Source organism: Heterodontus francisci, chromosome 1, assembly GCF_036365525.1.
Source record: "Heterodontus francisci isolate sHetFra1 chromosome 1, sHetFra1.hap1, whole genome shotgun sequence".
In the NCBI taxonomy this organism is placed as follows: domain Eukaryota; kingdom Metazoa; phylum Chordata; class Chondrichthyes; order Heterodontiformes; family Heterodontidae; genus Heterodontus; species Heterodontus francisci.
In genome coordinates, this window is record NC_090371.1 from 265,768,879 (window position 1) to 265,790,996 (window position 22,118).

The following is a 22,118-nucleotide window of genomic DNA, read 5'->3' on the forward strand; positions in this document are numbered from 1 at the left end:
TTTCCCACAGACGGATTCGAAGAGTATTAAGCATAAACAATACACTGATATATCAAAAAAGTATTCCTTCAACATAAATTGATCCTTGAAACATGGTCAAGAAGATATTACCCACAGAACAAAATTTGCTCTCTTTCTTTATGGACTCTTAGAATCTATGTCTGGAAGCTCAAGCTCATACAGTTGTCCTTCAAAAGAGACTACAAATAATAATTGGCCCTGTCTATCTCTCTGCCTGATCCTTGCCTTCATCCCAGAGTTGCCAATGAAACCAGAGCAAGATGGCTTGATTCACTGTCCTCTGCAAAGTATGTCGAATTACTACACTGGCTGGTAATAAACACATTTTCCAGAAAACCATCAGGGATACTATTTGACAAAATACTGCCCATAATTGTGCATTAAATCAACATCACATTGAACTTCCAATTGTTTATCAGGGACCAAAAGTCAGACATACATTAATGCCTTTGTTCTACTCGATTAGAAGGTATATTCCTAGACCTTAAGTACAAAGTAATAGGAGAAGGCCTTTCAGCCCTGAGCCTGTTCCACCATTCAATAGGATCATGGCTGATCTGTACCTTAGTTCAATCTAACCGCCTTGGTTCTGTAACCATCAATACCCTTGCTGAGCAAAAATCTAACAATCTCAGTTTTGAAATTTTCAACTGTCCCAGCCTGAACAGCTTTTTGGGAGAGGAATTCCAGATTTCCATGCTTTGTGCGAAGAAGTACTTTCTGACATCCGACAGCCAACAGAAACCAACGTTAACTCTGTGTATACTGTGATTAGCAATAAAGAAACCAATCAAGAAACCAACAGAAGCGAGTTGCTTCATTTTTTGTTGGAGATGTTACAGAAAAATATTTAGCTTAGATATAAACAAATTTATATTTAAAAGAATTTATCATAGCTTAGAAAACAATGTGAAATAAAAAGCTTCTATGATTTAACAATCAAGGATTTCTGAACAACTTGCTAGCAATTCTAAAATAAAAGTTATAATTAGTTTTGTATTTACAAATAAAATTACTCTGCATACCTGTTCCTGCAAGTCATAGTCATAACTGTCGTGAAGCAGAAGACTGAGGACATATCGAGTGTAGATCATGGCATCAATCCCACATTTCTCCAACTCTTGTCCTAACCAGGTCTGCACTGGACCCAAAGCTTGAAAGAGAGACATTTCAGGAGCAGATGTGGGGCCTTGGCAAGAGCTTGGGGATCCCTCAGATGGTGGGCCTTCCACAACAACTGCACAAGTTGGATGCATGAAGCTAAGTCGTAGGCATTCTTAAATCTTGCAGCATTTTCCTTACTGGTATTCAATAATTATCTGGAGCTGCTCACTCCAGGTGTAATGGAAGACCAACTGTTTGGACTACCATTTATACTGGTTGCAAATAGTCAATAGACGGAAGTTTCACTCTATTGGCATGACAGATGGCGAAATACGATCTCAACTAGCAAAACACTCGCCTGTGTTTGCAAACTTTCAGATGCCTTTCATGATGTTGCAATAAAACTACTTGCGGTAGAGCCTGAAAAACATAAAGGTTTGAAAACGTTACTCTTAAAAATCCCAAATTCTGCACACATATGAACATACGAATTAGGAGCAAAAGTAGGCCATTCGGCCCCTCTCGAGACTGCTCTGCCATTCAACAAGATCATGGCTGATCTGTTTGTGTCTCGAATTCCACACACCTATCTACCCCCAATAACCTTTGATTCCCTTGCCTAACAATTGTCTATCCACCTCTGCCTTAAAAATATTGAATGACCCCGCCTCCACCACCTGCTGAGGCAATGAGTTCCAAAGTAGCTCATTCCTCAGAAAAAAATTTCTCCATATTTCTGGCCTAAAAGGGCAACCCCTAATTTTAAAGCAGTGCCCCCTAATCTGTACTCACTCACAAGAGGAAACATCCTTTCCACATCCACCTTGTCAAAACCATTCAGGATCTTATATACTTCAATTAAGTCTCCCTTCACTCTTCTAAACTCCAGTGAAAACGAGCCCAGTCTGTCCAACCTTTCTTCATAAGACAAAACGCTTATTCCAGATATCAATCCAGTAAACATCCTCTGAACTGACTCCAACGCATTCACATTCTTCCTTAAATATGGAGACCAAAACTGCATACAGTATTCGAGATGTGGTCTCACCAATGCCCTGTATAACTGAAGCACAACATTCTTATTTTTATTTTCAATTCCTCTCATAATAAAGGATAGCATTCCATATGCCTTCTTCATTACTTGCTGTACCTGCTTACTAACTTTTTGTGACTCATGCACTAGAACACCTAGATCCCTCTGCACCTCGGAATTCTGCAGTCGTTCCCCGTTAAGTAATACTCCGTTTTAAGCTATTCTTCCTGCCATAGTGAACAACTTCACATTTTCCCACGTTATACTCCATCTGCCAGATATTTGCCCACTCACTCAAACTATCTATATTGGTCTGCCTATCCTATCTATCTTTGCGTCATCTGCACATTTAGCTACCAAATAAGTCACTGATATAAATTATAAAAAGTTGAGGCCTGGCACAGACCCTGCAGGACTCCATTCATCACATCCTGCCAATCAGAAAAGGACCCATTTATGCATACTCTCTGTTTTCCACCATGCTAATATGTTACCCCCTACACAGTAAGCTCCTACTTTGCGCAGTAACCTTTTATGTGGCCTTGACCTTGTCAAATGCCTTCTGGAAATCCAAGTACAGTTCGTCCAAGGGCTCCCCTTTATCCACAGCTCATGTTACTCCTTCAAAGAACTGGGTGGCGCAGTGGTTAGCACTGCAGCCTCACAGCTCCAGGGACCCGGGTTCGATTCTGGGTACTGCCTGTGTGGAGTTTGCAAGTTCTCCCTGTGTCTGCGTGGGTTTTCTCCGGGTGCTCCGGTTTCCTCCCACAAGCCAAAAGACTTGCAGGTTGGTAGGTAAATTGGCCATTATAAAAAAATTGTCACTAGTATAGGTAGGTGGTAGGGAAATATAGGGACAGATGGGGATGTTTGGTAGGAATATGGGATTAGTGTAGGATTAGTATAAATGGGTGGTTGATGGTCGGCACAGACTCGATGGGCCGAAGGGCCTGTTTCAGTGCTGTATCTCTAATCTAATCTAATCTAACTGCAATAACTTGGTTAAATGTGATTTCCATTTAACAAACCCATGCTGACTATTCCCGATTACCTTGAGTTTTTCTTAAGTGCCCAGCTATAGCCTCCTTAATGAATGATCGATTCTAACACCTTCTCCATGACAAATGTCAGGCTAAATGGCCTATAGTTAACTGTTTTCTGTCTCCCCCACTTCTTGAAAGAGGTGTTATATTTGCTAATTTCCAGTCTGATGGAACTTTTCCAGAATCTAGCGAATTCTGAAAAATTAACACCAACGCATCTACTGACTCATTAACCACATCTTTTAAGACCCTAGGATGAAGCCCCTGAGGACCCTGTCAGCCCGCAGCTCCATCAGTTTGCTCAGTACCATTTCCCTGGTGATTGTAATTCCACCAGGTTCCTCTCTTCCTTCCACTTCCTGAGTTACTGGAATGTTTTTTGTATCCTCTACAGGGAAGACAGCAAAATATTTGTTCATTTCATCCTCCATTTCCTTATTATCTACTATGAACTCCCCATTCACACTCTCTAGAGGACCAACACTCACTTTACTTACTCTTTCCCTTTTTAAATACCTGTAGAAACTCTTGCTATCCGTTATTACATTTGTAGCTAGCTTCCTCTCAAACTCGAATTTCTTTCTCCTGATTAACCTTTTAGTCATACTCTGTTGCTCTTTATATTCTGACCAATCATCTGACTTGCCACTCTGCGCAATTATCTGCTTTTTCCTTATGTTTGATGGTTTCCTTAACTTCTTTAGTTAACCACGGATGATGGGTGCTCCCCTAGAATTTTTCTTTATAGTAGGAATATACTTATCCTGATTATTCTGAAATATCCCCTTTAATGTCTGCCACTGCTTCTCTACTGATCTATCTCCTAACACAATTCACTTCAGCTAACTCAACTTTCATGCCCACATAGTTGCCCTTATTTAAGTTTAAAATACTAGTCTTAGACTCACTCTTCTCTCTTTCAAACTGGATGTAAAATTCAATCACATTGTGGCCACTGCTACCTAGCGGTGCCTTTACTCTGCCGTTGTAAATCTGAGTTCTTTTTGCATTCAGTCTGGTTCAGTAAATATACCGAGTCGGATGTGTAGGTAAAATCAATTACTTTATTTGCGCATTTAGCCGGCTGACTTACACTAATACAACGACACTGACTCCACCCAGAGTCTGTCTGGTCCACTAGAGTAAGTGAAGTTTTTGATACAAGTACTACTGTTTATACATTAAGATTCATGCTACACCTCCTTGTTTAACCAATCAGTGCGGTACAATTCGACTTCACCCACGTGGTGACATGCAGTACATCTGTTACTGAGGTTACAATACACTCCATTCTCAATACATACTTGTTACGATTAAAATATTGTTTTGTACCAGCAAGATAAAACAAAGCGGACAAGCAAGCTAATTAGCAAGAGCATAGGAATTATCAATAAACATTCTGGTCTCACTCCCTACATTGATCATGAGTTCTGTTTCTACCTTGTGACAAGTAATTGCGGAGCATCCTGCTATCTCTATTAGGTTTACATTCCTGAGTGTTTTGTGCAGTCTGCAGCTACAAGTAGTGGCAGCTCACGAAGATAAGAGGGGCCTAACACTCCTTATCACTCACACAGGGATGGACATCATTTGAGTCACATGAGTCCATTTGTTCCAAACCACAGGGAGTCATACACTCAGGCCATAAAGAACAGATGTCTTTGCAATTACCGGTGTCAGCTAATCTTCACAATCTCACACTTCCAGCTTTTACTTTTAACTATCTCATTGTGGTTTCTGCCACTTAAAATCAAAGCTCAGCAAAGCTACTATTCCTAATTTGGCTATATTTCCCATTACGCATAGGGCCATGCCGTTCTGCTCAATTCTACACTGTCACTAATTAATCCTGTCAAATTACACAATACCAAGTCCAATATAACCTGTTCTCTGGTTGGTTCCAGAACGTGCTGCTCTAAGAAACCATCTTGAAAGCATTTGATTAACTCATCATCCAGGCTACTATTGCCAATCTGATTTTTTCATTTTATATGTAGATTAAAATCACCCATGATTATTGCCATCCCTTTATCACAAGGACCCAATATGTCTTCTTGTATACTGCGTCCTACATTGTGATTACTGTTAGGGGGTCCTGTAGACCACTCCCACTAGTGACTTCTTTCCCCTCATATTCTTCATCTCCACATCCTGGATCTCTAATAATATAGAAATAGTAATATACTTTGACAATGCACGATCTACAATTCAGCAAAACTTATCTAAACTTCAGCTGATCGATGTTTCAATTATGCAATTTTGAGACACAAAATGAAACCATAAATACAAAGATCTAATCAGGGTTAGAGTGGAACCTTAAAGTTAAGAATTTCTGTTCTTATCAAGTTGCTTTCACAAATTTTTGCGTTCGAAGAGGGTTGAAACAGACTTGGTTGATTTTTTATTTGACCCATTTACTGCAATATGGTTCAAATATTCAAGGAATGTCCAGGTACTACTCGACTTAACAAAATGTGGGGAGGGGACGGCAAAACACCATGGCCGGAATTTTACGCTGGGCGGACGGGACCTAGACTCAGACGTAAATGTTGGTGCCGAACCTGCTTCCGCCCAGCCTGGGGATCTGTCCCGTATTTTACAAATCCCCAGGCTTTAACTGGCCCGAGGCGGGACTTCCACCCACTTGAGGGAGGAGGTCCCGCCTCAGTGAGCTGCTGGCCAACCAGCGGGCTGGCAGCTCTTAGTCTCAGCAGCGCCACCGGGAGCGGTGGCCACTGCTGGGACTGCAGCTCATCCGACCGAGGAGGATACCAAGGAGCCGGGACTGAAGGTAAATTTGGGTTGCCTCACCAGGGGAAATCGGTCGTGCCCTGGTGAGGCTAAGGTGGTCGTTTGGGGGAGGGGGGCGTCTTGGATCCCGGGGTTGGGTTGGGAGGCGGCCCTCAAATCGGGCACCCTGTGCCCGATTGCCAGGCCCCTCCACCCCGGGGTGCGGAAAGGCCAGCAGCTATAGCTGGGCGGCCTTTCACGTACCCAGCAAACCCGCTTGCCACGGGTAAAATACCCGTAGAGGCGGGCAAGGGCCGTTAAAAGCCACTTAAGGGTCTTGATCGGCCTCGGGCGGGCAGGCCGCTTCTCACCCCCCGCCCCTCCGTCGGACCTCCGTAAACTTGGTCGGAGGCAAAATTGGGGCGGTTAGGCCTCCCGGAGCCTGCCGCTCAATTTTATCCCGCCACCATCCCACCCGCTGGGGCGGCGTAAAATTCCAGTCCATGTCACCACTGGGATCTGAATTCAGATTACTCGATGATTACTTACTCTACTAAGTATGAAAACTCCATGCAAAACTAATTGAGACAGACAGTCTCAACTACTATATAAAAAATTCGGTAGCTGATACATTTTCTATATACTGTTTATGGTGATTGGTTTCACAAATTTTTAACATTATTCATTATTCATAACATTATACAATTCATGGATACAACAAGCAGTGGTGATTTACAATGTATGATGCCACTTTTTTGATTATTGATTATCTATCTCCTATTTCATTGTTCTAGTAGCAATACAACATATAGTTTTGGTATAGAGTTTAAGATTTTTTTTTAATACCAAGTGCATTAGATACAGGATTGTTTGTTCATCACTTTGGTGAAATTGTTGGTCCTGCATTCTGAACAGCAGAAATTATGCAATTATAATATTTAATTCTAAAAATGAAGATAATTTCCCCCATTTATTCAGGGAAGAATGTGACTAGCTTTTGGGGTGTTGAAATGACATCAACAGTTTTACTTTATCTCTACAAGTAGAGTACCTTTCCCCTGCACAGAAAAGTCAGACATGGCCCAAAGACAGCCATGTCATTCTAGGTTTAACCAGTTTTTGCAACTGGACACGAGAACATTTGACATGTTATGACCAGGAGAGAAAAGTGTCTAGGGGTCCCTTTCAGCTTTCTGATCTTATTGTAACAGGGTTTTATTTTTAAACACAGTGTTTTGGGTTCCCCCCTTGGTGAATCCTTGTTCACCGCTTTCCAATTATAAGGCAAAGAAATGAGCATAAACACTTTAGGTTTAAAGAAGAAAAGTGAAATTTATTAAAACTTAAAACTCTAATTCGGTTAATGCCTACAGATACACGCCGCGCCAACAGGCATACGCGATATGCACATGCAAATAGAAACAGAAATGAGAAGAAAAAAAAGTGGAGAGGTCTGAGGCAATATCTGAAGAGTTTCTTGTTACTGTGCTTCAAGCTCACTGTACAGTCCTTTTGTAGGTAGTTCTTGCTGGTCGGTAATTCTTGCTTTTCGTTGGGGCCCTGTATTCTTCTTGAACCTTGTTCACTGTAGGAGACTTTTCCCTCTTGGGATTCATGTGTCTTCAATGGATTCCAAAGCTGGTGAGAGAGATGGGAGCAGACAGGAGAGAGATGTTCTCAATCCAGGAGCTTTCCTTCTGCTAGTTCAAAACTCTGTGGCGAGTTCAAATTCTGCAACAGCCAGTTAGTCATGTGACTAACTAGTATAACCAATCCTGTGTTTGTGGATTCTGCTATCTTAGCAGTCAACCTGGAATGCTAGCTCCCCCACCTTCAACGTCTGGTAATCAAAAGTCCATTGTTGGCTGAATGTGTCCAGTGTCCCTTTGTAAGCACTGTCTGTAATACGCAAAAATGTCTCTCCAGTCAAGATCCATTGTGTTTTTTTTTAAAGTAGATCTTTCTTCACTCCAGTAACAGTTTAAAATTAATGTTCATGTGGCAAAATTAATATTCCTCATTCTTGGCAGATGGGGGCCTGCATGACAATGTGTTCAATTAATCATTGTGCCACTTAAATAACCAGAGTTCTCGTTTCCTGTTGAAGGGCAAGTTAAAGCAGAAAAAGAAAGCTTATGACGATCACAAATATCTTAATACTTTAGAAAGCCCAGAGGAATATAGAAAGTGCAGGGGTGAAGTAAAAAAGGAAATTAGAAAAGCAAAGAGAGGACATGAAAAATTATTGGCAGGTAAAGTCAACGAAAACCTGAAGATGTTTTACCAGTATGTCATGCTAGGCCCCACCTGCCAAGAACGAGGCACATTAAAATCAATGTTCATGACAAAATTAAAATGTTACTGGAGTTAAGAAAGGACTTGTTAACCAGATCAACCATGGCTAGAAAAGACATTTGCATGTTAACAGACAGTTTTTGGAAGGACAAAGCAGCCATTCCCTGACATTCAACCCACAATGGACTTTTGATCACCAGATGTTGAAGGTGGGGGAAGCTCACATTCCAGGTTGATTGCTAAAATGGCCGAATATACAAACGAACATGGTCAAACCAGCTAGTCACATGACTAACCTGCTGGGCAACCTGAGTTTTTTGAATTTGTACAGTAAGTTTGGGCAGAGTGTCTGTTTGCTCCTGGACTGAGAACATCTCTCTCCTGTCTGATCCCATCTCTTTCTCAAGCCTCTGAATCCACTGAAAACACATTAACCCCAAGTGAGAAAAGCCTCCTACAGCGAACAAGGTTTAAGAAGAATACTGGGCCCCAACGAAAAGCAAGATCTACCTACAATCAAGGACTATACTGTAAGCTCGAAGAACCATAATAACAAATCTTTAAACATTGCCTCAAACGTTTCCACTTTATTTTTCTGCTGCTCTTTTCTGTTTCTGCGGGGCGCAGTGTGTATGCGCAGGCGTCAACCGAATTAGAGTTTAAGTTTAGTAAATTTCAACTTTTCTTTTTTAAACCTAAGAAAGCCTGTTTGTGCTTGTTTCTTTGCCTTAAAATTGGAAAGCGGTGAACAAGGATTCACCAAGGGGGTGCTAAAAACATGGCGTGTTTAAAATTAAACCCTGTGACCAAGTGAAGGCTGATAGGGACCCCAAGACACCTTTCTCACCTGGTCATAACAAGTACATTAAGAGCAAGAGGATAATTAAGGAAAGGGTAGGGCCCATCAGAGATGTACAAGGGAACTTATGCATGGATGCAGAAGATGTAGACAGGGTCCTTAATGAGTTTTCGTCTCTGTCTTCACAAAGGAGAGGGTTGATGCAGACATTGTAGTTAAAGAGGAGGAGTGTGAAATATTAGATATGATAAGCATAATGAGAGAGAAAGTACTAGAGGATCTGACATCCTTGAAAGTAGATAAATCGCCAGGGTCGGATGGATTGCATCCCAGATTGTTAAAGGAAGCCAGGGAGGAAATAGCAGATACGCTGAGGATCATCTTCAAATCCTCACTGGATACGGGCGAGGTGCCAGAGAATTAGATGTCTGCGAACGTTATACCACTGTTTACAAAGGATGCATGGGATAGGCCAAATAGTTATAGGCCTGTCAGTCTGACCTCGGTAGTGCGTAAATTATGAGAATCAATTCTGATGGACAGGATAAACTGCCATTTAGAAAGGTACAGATTAATCAGGGATAATCAGCATGGATTTGTTGAAGGAAGGTCATGTCTTATTAACTTGATTGAGTTTTCTGAGGAAGTAACAAGGAGGATTGATGAGGGTAGAGCAGTGGATGTTGTCTGCATGGAATTTAGTTGGACATTTGACAAGGTAGACTGGTCAGTAAAATGAAAGCCCATGGGATACAGGGGAATGTGGCAGGTTGGATTCAAAATTGTCTCAGGGACAGAAACCAAAGGGTAGTCGTCGACACATGTCTTTGCAAATGGAAAGCGGTTTCCAGTGGCGTTCCACAGGGCTCAGTGTTGGGTCCCTTACTGTTGGTACATATTAATGATTTGGACTTAAATGTGGGAGACACGATTGGAAAATTTGCTGATGACACAAAAATTGGCCATGTACTTGATAGTGAAGAGGACAGCTGTAGACTCCAGAATATCAATAGTTTGGTTGAGTGGGCAGCAAATTGGCAAATGGAATTCAATCCAGAGAAGTGTGAAGTAATGCATTTGGGGAAGGCAAACAAAGCAATGGAATTCACAATAAATGGAAGGATATTTAGGGCGGCGCAGTGGTTAGCACCGCAGCCTCACAGCTCCAGGGACCCGGGTTCGATTCTGGGTACTGCCTGTGCGGAGTTTGCAAGTTCTCCCTGTGACCGCGTGGGTTTTCGCCGGGTGCTCCGGTTTCCTCCCACAGCCAAAAGACTTGCAGGTTGATAGGTAAATTGGCCATTGTAAATTGCCCCTAGTGTAGGTAGGTGGTAGGGAATATGGGATTACTGCAGGGTTAGTATAAATGGGTGGTTCTTGGTCGGCACAGACTCGGTGGGCCGAAGGGCCTGTTTCAGTGCTGTATCTCTAAATAAACTTGAGAGGGGTAGAAGAGGGGAGAGACCTTGGAGTGCATGTCCACAGGTCTCTGAAGGTGGCAGGAAAGGTAGCTAGTGGTGAAGGTGGACATGGAATGTTTTCCTTTACTGGCTGAGCGAGAGAATACAAAGGCAAGGATGTAATGCTGGAACTGTATAAAACGCTGGTTAGGCTGCAGCTGGAGTATTGTGTATAGTTCTGGTTATCACATTACAGGAAAGACATAATTTCTCTGGAGAGTGTACAGAGGAGATTGATAAGAATGTTGCCAGAGCTTGAAAGTTGCAGCTATGAGGAAAGATTGGATAGGTCAGGATTGTTTTCCTTAGAACAGAGGAGGCTGAGCGGTGACTTAATTGAGGTGTACAAAATTATGAGGGGTCTAGATGGAGTAGATAGGAAGGACCTGCTTCCCCTAGCAGAGAGGCCAATTACCAGGGGGCACAGATTTAATGTGATTGGTTGAAGGATTAGAGGGGACATGAGGAAATTTTTTTTCACCCAGTGGGTGGTGGGTGTCTGGAATTCACTGCCAGGAATGGTGGTGGAGGCAGAAACCCTCGACTCATTTAAAAGGCACCCGGACATGCACGTGAAGTGCTGTAACCTGCGAGGGTATGGACCAGGTACTAGAAGGTGGGATTAGATTGGGCGGCTAGTTTTTTTGGCCAGCACGGATATGATGGGCTGAATGGCCTCCTTCTGTGCCATAATTTTTCTATGGTTCTAACCAATAGTTGATCAGGGAGATCAGAACTCCTACTGCCCACGTTAACACACCAAGTGATCACACACTACACACAAACTGTGCTGTCTCCCAACATCCAGCAAGTAATTTAAATTACCCTCCTTATCTGACCCCATCTCCCCATTCATTAAGGAAAAGACTCACCTTGTCAAACCTCAGTACTTTAACATCTCACACTGAAGAATGCCTGCAGAGTCTCATCGACAGGTTTGCGTCTGCCTGCAATGAATTTGGCCTAACCATCAGCCTCAAGAAAACGAACATCATGGGGCAGGATGTCAGAAATGCTCCATCCATCAATATTGGCGACCACGCTCTGGAAGTGGTTCAAGAGTTCACCTACCTAGGCTCAACTATCACCAGTAATCTGTCTCTAGATGCAGAAATCAACAAGCGCATGGGTAAGGCTTCCACTGCTATGTCCAGACTGGCCAAGAGAGTGTGGGAAAATGGCGCACTGACACGGAACACAAAAGTCCGAGTGTATCAGGCCTGTGTCCTCAGTACCTTGCTCTACGGCAGCGAGGCCTGGACAACGTATGCCAGCCAAGAGCGACGTCTCAATTCATTCCATCTTCGCTGCCTTCGGAGAATACTTGGCATCAGGTGGCAGGACTATATCTCCAACACAGAAGTCCTTGAAGCGGCCAACACCCCCAGCTTATACACACTACTGAGTCAGCGGCGCTTGAGATGGCTTGGCCATGTGAGCCGCATGGAAGATGGCAGGATCCCCAAAGACACATTGTACAGCGAGCTCGCCACTGGTATCAGACCCACCGGCCGTCCATGTCTCCGTTATAAAGACGTCTGCAAACGCGACATGAAATCGTGTGACATTGATCACAAGTCGTGGGAGTCAGTTGCCAGCATTCGCCAGAGCTGGCGGGCAGCCATAAAGACAGGGCTAAATTGTGGCGAGTCGAAGAGACTTAGTAGTTGGCAGGAAAAAAGACAGAGGCGCAAGGGGAGAGCCAACTGTGCAACAGCCCCAACAAACAAATTTCTCTGCAGCACCTGTGGAAGAGCCTGTCACTCCAGAATTGGCCTTTATAGCCACTCCAGGCGCTGCTTCACAAACCACTGACCACCTCCAGGCGCGTATCCATTGTCTCTCGAGATAAGGAGGCCCAAAAGAAAAAAGAAGAAAGTACTTAACAGTGATGAGATGTATTTTGTCTGTATCTGCAAGTACCACACAATGCAACCTACAATGTAGCATATAAACTTTGCTGAACCAAAATAATAGGTGATATTCATTTGATTCAGAAGCAAGGTCAGTTGAAGCTGCATTCCAACAGTTGCCAAGCAGTGTGACACGGGTGCATGCTGGGAGTTGTACTTTGCTCTTTGGTTAAGCTCCATGTACAACAATACATGTGGCAAGAAGCAAAACTTAAGCCCAGGTGACTGAAAGAGGACAAAGACTCCAAAAGAAAACATGATTGGAGAAATTGCAAACATAGAAACAAACTGCATGAGTAAACTTAATGATTTTGTTCTAAAATACATATTTTTTCATGTTAGAACCCTTATTTTTTGGTAATTTAATCTCTCATGTCCCTGATTAGCTATGCTGGCACCAGAAATTTAAAAAAAATTCAAGTTTTTTTGATTCTCCTTCACCTTGCCAGTTACTGTATTAAACAGTGCCTGTTTTCTGCCTATAATTTATGATTGGTATAAAAGCAAAAAACACTGAATACTGAACCAGTTCTAATGAAAGGTCATCGACCTGAAACATAAACTATTACTCTCTCCACAGATACTGCTGGACATGCCCAGTTGTTCCACCATTTTCCATTTTTACTTATGATTGGTAGTTTTATTCCTGCTTACCAGGTTCCTCATCTGTTTTAGAATTAGAACATTACAGCGCAGTACAGGCCCTTCGGCCCTCAATGTTGCGCCGACCTGTGAAACCATCTGACCTACACTATTCCATTTTCATCCATATGTCTATCCAATGACCACTTAAATGCCCTTAAAGTTGGCGAGTCTACTACTGTTGCAGGCAGGGCATTCCACGCCCCTAGTACTCTCTGAGTAAAGAAACTACCTCTAACATCTGTCCTATATCTATCACCCCTCAACTTAAAGCTATGTCCCCTCGTGTTTGCCATCACCATCCGAGGAAAAAGACGCTCACTATCCACCCTATCCAACCCTCTGATTATCTTATATGTCTCTATTAAGTCACCTCTCCTCCTCCTTCTCTCCAACGAAAACAACCTCAAGTCCCTCAGCCTTTCCTCGTAAGACCTTCCCTCCATACCAGGCAACATCCTAGTAAATCTCCTCTGCACCCTTTCCAAAGCTTCCACATCCTTCCTATAATGCGGTGACCAGAACTGCACGCAATACTCCAGGTGCGGCCTCACCAGAGTTTTGTACAGCTGCAGCATGACCTCGTGGCTCCGAAACTCGATCCCCCTACTAATAAAAGCTAACACACCATATGCCTTCTTAACAGCCCTATTAACCTGGGTAGCAACTTTCAGGGATTTATGTACCTGGACACCAAGATCTCTCTGTTCATCTACACTACCAAGAATCTTCCCATTAGCCCAGTACTCTGCATTCCTGTTACTCCTTCCAAAGTGAATCACCTCACACGTTTCCGCATTAAACTCCATTTGCCTTCTCTCAGCCCAGCTCTGCAGCCTATCTATGTCCCTCTGTACCCTACAACATCCTTCGGCACTATCCACAACTCCACCGACCTTCGTGTCATCCGCATCTGGTTTATTAGTATAATATTTAAGCTAATCAGCTGCTAGTCCGAAATGCACTTTGCAGGAGCAAGATAATGCCAGTGTAAGAGCAATGCATGCATTGTTTTATTTGACATTAAAAAAAAATGCATCCATGGCTGATTTGTAAAGTAAGCTGAAGGTAATGCTATTGGATAACCTTAAACTTGTGGAGCTTGGGAGGCTAGCCAAGAGCAGTCATGTGATCAAGTCTGGAGGTAACAAAAGCACATGAGCGTTTCAGGTGCAGATCAATCTTTGTGACCGAGGAAATGTGGGGTTGACTTGGGTTTGAGACCAAGACAAGAGGACACAAGTTCAAATTAGTGGCAAGCAAATTTAGGATTGATATCAGCAAGTTTTATTTTATTTTTTTTACACAAAGCATCATCAATACATTTGGATAGAGTAGAAATGAAAATCATGGAATTACTTAAACAATTGGATGATGTGGAGCAGGGCGGGAAAACTATACTGTTATTCTGGATTAATAAACAAAGATGGGCTGAGTGACCTTCCTCCTCTTCAATTATCTTGCCATTTTATAACCACAGTTTTTTAATTAAAAAAATGAAATATGACCCTTTATTACTTTCTTTTTATTTAGTCATTTACATAATGTGGGTGCCGCTGGCTTGGACAGCATTTAATGCTCATCCCCAAATGCCCTCGAGATGGTGATGAGCTCCCTTCTTACTTAATCCTTGCAGAACATACTCAAGGTCACAAGATAAATGTAGATGACCAACATTAGCTCATCCATACAGCGAGAAAAAACATAGCCCCCAACATGCTAGCTAACTTTATGCTGGACTAATCTAAGGTTTTACATAAAATTACACATAACGTACAGCACAGGAACAAGCATTCAGCCCAACTAATCCATACCAGCGTTTAAGCTCCAGATGAATGTCCTGTTGCTCTTCATCTAATCTTCCACATAACCTTATATTCTTTTCTCCCTCGTATTTATCTAGCTTCCCCTTAAATACATCAATGGTATTTGCCCAAAATACTCCTTGTAGTAGTTGAGTTTCACATTCTCACCATTCTCTGGGTAAATATTTCTTCTGAATTCCCTACTGGTTTTATTAGTGACTTTCCTATATTTATGACAGCTAGTTTTGATCTCATTTTTGTTTAAGAAACATTACATTGTTTAAATACTGATGCTAGTGTAATTGAACCATACACCATTTCTCATGAAAGGGAGGCAGCAAGTAACTTTCTCCCAAGCTCTACAATGTCATTCATAAACCAGTTATCAGGAATACTAAGTACATCTCATCCAAAAACTTTACTTCTCTGCATTCAACTACTTTCCTCAGAAAGTCACAGATAGAGGTCCACAATTTCCTCAGTACAGCACGAATCAATTAACTGCTAATTTAAGTCACTCAGAAATGTATTTTGTTGCATTTCCTTCAGAATCTGTTCTTGACAAATATATCACTTTCTTCATTTCAGTTTTATGTCTCAAGCGGTTCTTCTCATTTCCATTTTCAAGACTAGTCTTTAGAAATACAATCATTTTCAGGTTCAAAAAAGTTCATTAGAGTAATACAAATTCAGTGTTGACACTATACCTATTTACATTATTGGTATGGTACGAATATAATATTTAAGAGAAATCACATTTCAGCTAATACACCAGTCCTGTCAATCTGCTCCCTCTACAGCAGAGATCATCACCTCAAACTGCTACCATCAGTTTCGGCAACAGTGCCAGTCTGACCTGTAATCACTAGGAATAAAGCCTAGTGTTATACAACTCAAAATCTATAGGTTTTACTGCTAAACGTTTTCACAGTTCAAGCTGACAGTGTGAAAATGTCATATACTTAGTGAATCTTGGAAACATCAAAGATCTTGCTGGTTGCACTCTCACCTCAGAGTCAGAAGCTCACACATGCAAACCTTTCTCCAGGTACTGGAGCAGATAATCTAGGCCGACGCTTCAGTCCACTACTAACTGTTGGCCTTTTGGATCAGTTTTTAAACCAAGACCCTGTCTGCCTCTTCAGGTAAAGACTCTCATGGAACAACGGGCAAATGAGCAGGGCATTCTCCCAATATCCTAGCCCAACAATTATCCCATAATCAATAACTCAAAAAAAACTACTTATCTGACTGCAGTTTGGGGGACCTTACTGTGTGCTAACTGGTTTGCAATTTAGCAACAGTAGTTTCAGCTTCACAGAGGACACTCTGACAACAATCCACGACAGGAGTTGAATTTTGTAGAGCAGCTGTAAAGCCCTTGCTTTCTGGAAGTATACTTCAACCCTTTTGACTTTAGGCACTTGTAAAATAACTGAGTTGACAAGGAATAACAAGCACATCAGCTGAAAGGACGAGTGGGAGATTTCCACTACATTCAAAGAAAAATAATTTGTATTGGCAACAGGTTTTCTAACATACTGCCTGATCCATTTAACCTTTCTATTTAATCACTGGCACTGAAGGAGGCCTTTTGGCCCACCCACATGCCTGTCAGCTCTGTGAAAGAGCTATCCTCATTGTTCTATTCTCCTGCCCCTTCCCAATATCCTTTTAAAATTTTTTTTAAAATATTTATCCACTTACTTTTTAAATGCTTAACAATTTTGTTTCCATCGGTGTTTCTGGTAGGCCATTCTATTTCCCAGCAGCCAAAACCTCTTCTTTTGATGATTATCTTTAAATTTATGCCTGCTAGTTATGTAGTGATCAAGGAAAATACTTCTTCCCCATTTAAAAAAAAAATCAGAACCATTCATAATTTTGAACACCTGACAGATCTCCTCTCAACCTTCTCATCTCTAACGTGAGCAGCATAATTTTCTACTGTCTCTCCATGATCAAAACCTCTCATCCCTGGTATCATTCTTCGTAAACCTCTTTTGTTCACTCCCCCTGGGCTTGGCATCTGTGCTCAAGTAGTGTGTGCCAAACCAGATACAATATTCTCGCTTTGGCTTAACCAATGATTTCTACATTGCCTCTTTGGTTTTGTACTTCATGCCCCATTCACTGAATATTTGCTGTCCTTACTCTTCCTCTTTAGTATCACCTTGCATTTCTCTGCAATAATCATCTAACAGCTATCTGCCCAGCCTCCTGATCTGTCTATATTCTCTTGACATACAGTCCTCTTCAGTTAATCGTGCTCCCTATTTTTGTGTCATCTGTAAATTTTGATAATGTGCCCCTTAACCCAAGCTCATATCATTTTAAGTTGTCAACTTATCCCAGGACTGCCTCAAATTTAAAAAGCTTCATCTGTCCTTCACCTTGTAAAATGACTTTTGAAAATTTCATTATCTATATATGATTTTAGTCCCTCAAGGGACTATTAAAACGTGACATACACAACTTGCTTTTGACAAATTCAGACTGGGTATTCTTCAAGAACCCACGTCTTTCTAAATGAGTGTTCATTTTATCCCACATTTGCCCTCCAGAAGATTACTCAGTACTGATGTTTGGCTGACTGATCTAAAATCACCAGGATTCGTCTTTTCTCCCTTTTTAACTAATAGTGGTGCTATTCAGTTCTCCAGCACTACTTTCATATTACAAAGAATTGAAAGTTACATTGTAATTTACATCTAGGGATGTTTGAAAGATTGTGATCAAAGTCTCTTCTATACCCTCTCTGACTTTCCTCAGCATTCTAGGATGCATGTTAGTATGAAGTGACAAAAGTCACTGGATCCTGCTAAGTTATTTAGTGCTACTACCCTATCTATAGTTAATGTATCCGATTGCTCTACATCTTCTTCTACCCTTTAATTCCCACCAACATATTTATTAAAAACTGAATCCATCAACCCTTCACCCTCTGAAAGATTTCCTTTTTCATCTTTAATCAGTCCTATCCTTTCTTTAACTGTTCTTTTACTTACATATTTACAAAATCTTTTACTGCTTGTTTATTTATCCTTTGTGTTACCTGCTGGTCTTTTCTCATACCTAACCCTAGCCTATTATTTTTTGCTTTTCCTTTATATTGTATACTTTTCTGTTACTGAGAATACCAAGAGTTTGTGTTATTAGACATCGTCATGTATTCTTTAAAAAAAAAAGTTACATTTTCACTTTAAATGCTCTGTTCAACTGAAGAATTTCAGCTTTTGCAGCATTCCTGTACTTCTGGAAATATGTCTAGCTTGTACCTGAAGCATCTCCTGTTCGAACACTGCCCATTGCTTGACCAATGCCTTATGTCAATTTTGCTTTCCATTTAGCTGGGCTCGTTCCCTTTTTATCTCAATGAAATTGACTTCTGTTTCCCAGCTAAGTCCCTTTACCTTTGACTATTCTTTCTTATTTTCAAACAGCATCAAGTAAATGTGCAAAGTAGTACAGTATATATTTGCAAATAACTGAAAGCCAGTGGCCTGTATACAAAATACCTTAGTGACTGCTGCTGCACAGAGAGAAGATTATACCTTAAGTGGCACTAAATGTTCTATGCATTGCTGCTACTGTGCACTGACATGGGTGTGGGAAATCAAAGCCAGAGAGAAGGGAAAGCAGGAGTCAGAGAATAGAGCACTACAAGATCAGAGAATAGGATAAGATCAAGAGCAAAGTACTCTGGCAAAATAAGCTACAATATCATCCATCATAATGGTTCATGTATGAGATGATCCAAATTTCTGGTTCCACATGCAAGTAGATACAGTACACTCCATGATCTAACCAGCAGGCAACCCAAAAGCACTTCTCGCAAAGATTGTGACCCCAAAGTACTTGCTGGCTTGAGTTACCAAAGATGGTAATACCTTGCAAAAATCATGCAATTTATTCCACATTGCTGCCTCACAAATAGTATCAAAGGAAACTCTTTATACTTTGGACATGTTGTGACGAGGTTAGAAATACTGTATTTTCAAATTTCTTAGAGATATATCATACTGTCTGTTAACCGAACACTATTGTCTGATGGCTTTATCTTTTGTTATCAAATAAAAGCAAATGCTTCGTTTACAATTGTCTTTGCCTCCTTTCACATAAAATGTTGAAGTTTTGTAATCAATAAAATTATACTTTTCTAACAAGGAAGCAAGTAGTTGAAAATAAAATTTCAGCATAAGAGAAATTGATCTTAGAATTGTAGTAAATAAGTGAGACTGATCTGGGTAAATTTCCAAGACTAACACTTCCTACCAAACAATAATAAAAGATGAGGAAATTGGGAATACATTAGTCATAGGAATGTAGGAACGGGGGTAGGCCTTTCAGCACCTTGAGTCTGTTCCATCATTCAAATGAGATCACGACTGGATCCGTATCCAAACTCCATTTACCTTGGCTCCACATCCCTTAATACGCTTGGCTAGCAAGCATTTATCAATCTCAGATTTTAAATTAGTAATTGAGCTAACATCTACTGCTTTTTGTGGGAGAAAGTTCCACACTTCTACCACCCTTTGTGTCAAGAAGTGTTTATCTCCTGATTGGCCTGGGTCTGATTTTTAAGGTTATGTCTTTGTCCTGGACTCCCCCACCAGCAGAAAAGTTTCTCTCTCTCTATCCTGTGAATTCCTTCTAAAACTCTCAATCACTCCTGAACCTTCTATATCCCAGGGAATACAAGCCAAGTGTATGTAATCTCTCTTCAATTTAATCCTTGGAGCCCTAGTCATGATCATCCAAAACATCTCTGTATTTGGGGATATTGTGCTAGAAGATTACAAAGTAACAAAATGTAACACCCCTATACAAGTAAGAATCAGGCTAGTGAACTGAGCGTTAAATGGTGGGGGAATTTATCGAAACTAAAGACACAGTAAAGCAACTAGAAAGTAAGTGGAAAGTTTTTATGGTTTTGGGCAAAAATATATGTCTGACTTATTTAATAGAGCTTTGTCACCCAGTCAGAATCAAAGGGTGTCATAATCATGGATCTGCGGTTCCGCAGAAGATTGTCAACTAAAAGAGAAGTGCACATAATTAGAGCCAACCATGTAGCATGGATAGAAGCACAGTATTGTATAATACGGGGGACATCCTTGCATCAGTTCACTAACAGGAATTGCAGAGGAGTCCCACCTGTTCATTTTATGTATAAATAACCTAGATTTTCAAGTTTGCCAGGAGATTCAGTGAAACGTGAGGGAGTGCAGAAGATTGCACAAGGACATAAACAGGTTAAGTATGTGAAGACAACAATGGCTGATCTAATATAAAAATGTAGTGTGAAGTAGTATTCTCTGGACACAAGAAGGGCAAATGGGCGTACTATCTAAATGGGGAGAAGCACATGGTGGGCAAGATAAACAAAGGTATTTAGGATCCAGGTATACAAGTCATTAAATACTAGCTAATGTGTAAAAAGCCATCAAATTACAATATTAAGTGCAAGAGATTTACAATAAAGGAAAAGAGAAACTTCTTTACACGCAGAGAAGCGAGGCAGTGGAAGTCGCTTTCAGGGTTCGTGGTTGAGGCAGATAACATTCAAGATTAGTTGGGATAGGTGGATGAAAGAAAAATGGCTGAAGGGATATAGGAACAGTGTGGATAAATGTGATTAGAACTACTGGCTTGTGTAAAGGATCAGACCTCATTTGAAATACTATGAACAGTTTAGATGCCCCACTTTAGGAATGATATATTGAACTTGGAGAAAGTCCAGTAACAAATCAGCAGGATGGTACCTGGAAATTAAATGACTAAGCTATAGAAACTGATAAACTAGAGTTATAGTCCTTGGAGATAAGCAAATGTGTGGAAGATGAACTATCCTTTACCATTTCCTTCCAGGGAACAAACCACTCAGAACAAACCCTGCTGGATCTGGAATCGACTACACACTCTGGAAATCATGCAGTTTCAGAAGACAAAATAAATGTTTTTGTCAACCAGACATTGTATGTGTAAAGGTTTTCAACTGGGCTCAGGCATCAACCAAAAAACCAAGGTCAAATTGGCCAGAAAAGAAAGCAATCAACCAATGCAACAATATAATTAACAGAAGTTTCAATTAACAATTCAGACACGAATATTTTGAGTCTAGATGTCGTAGAGGTACTAGTAGAGATTAGTCCCTTTACAGAAGTTTAAACTCAACAAAAATGTGCACTGATTCAAACTTTTAACAAAAACTATTTTAATGGCAGAACAGTGAAGACTTTTTTGTCCTAAAATTCTGACAGCTGAAGTAACAACTGTTGACCAAAGGGGAAAAAAAACCTGAAATACACTTTCAAAATAAGGCACGGTGTACAATAGTGACAGAGACAGAAATGGTTCTCAAATGATGCCAATCTCTTAAAGGAACAATGGCCCAGTGGTTTATTTCCTTTTCATCACAATACTGATTCAGGGTGCATACACCAACGAATAGTCTAAGATGGCTGTTTCAAAAATTTGCATTTCTGAAGCACGGCAGGAGACTGTGACATAATTCTTCTCCGCAATGGAAGCAGCGAAAGGGGTGGGAAGCCTGACTTACTTCATCTTGAACTGCCTCCCACCTACCAACTATAAAGCCGAAAGGAACTATCAAGTACCATTGCTACATATATATTTTTTTAAAACTCTAAGCTTATGGCTACCCTCAGTACCTGTTAACTTGGAAGGGAAATGGATTAAGGGGATCAATTAAGAGACCAGGAGAGGGTCTATTGCCACCTTCTCTCTGAACACACCAGGCATAGCTAAAAGTTTTAATAAAATACTTGCAAGTCTGACCATATCACATACAATGAATATATTTAATCTCCAGTGGCATTATTTGCAAACTAAACAGAAGTTGTATTTTACATACATTAAATTTACATTGCAGAAACAGGCCAATTGAGCCAATGATCTATAACAGCATTTATGCTCAGCACAAACCTCCTCCCAACCCTATGTGAACCTAATCAACGTATCCTCCTTCTATTCCTTTTTCTCTCATGCTTAACAAGCTTCCCTTCAAATGCTTCTATGCTATTCACCTCCACTATACCATATGGTAGTGAGTTCCTATTTTAACCACTCTATTTAAAGTTGTTTTTCCTGAATTCCCTATTGGATTAATTGGTGACTAGTTTTGGTCTCCCCCACAAGTGGAAACATCATCTCTACACCCATCCAATCAAACCCCTTCATAATTTAAAGTTCTCTATTAGGTCTCCCTCAGGTTTCTCTTTTCCAGATCTTTCCTTTACTGCGCCTT

The 22,118-nt window shown here is 41.0% G+C and overlaps 1 protein-coding gene across 3 annotated transcripts in view; it reads right to left on the minus strand.

The window, feature by feature from the left end:
* Nucleotides 1-22,118, minus strand: part of kiaa0232 (KIAA0232 ortholog) — a 141,087-nt gene that overhangs the window by 71,839 nt on the left and 47,130 nt on the right. For all 3 annotated transcript variants that reach the window (XM_068044090.1, XM_068044083.1, XM_068044074.1), the window contains exon 2: nucleotides 1,047-1,545. In XM_068044090.1, coding sequence (XP_067900191.1) covers nucleotides 1,047-1,277 — 231 coding nt within the window. In that variant the 5' untranslated portion in view covers nucleotides 1,278-1,545. The remainder of the gene's footprint in view (nucleotides 1-1,046; nucleotides 1,546-22,118) is intronic.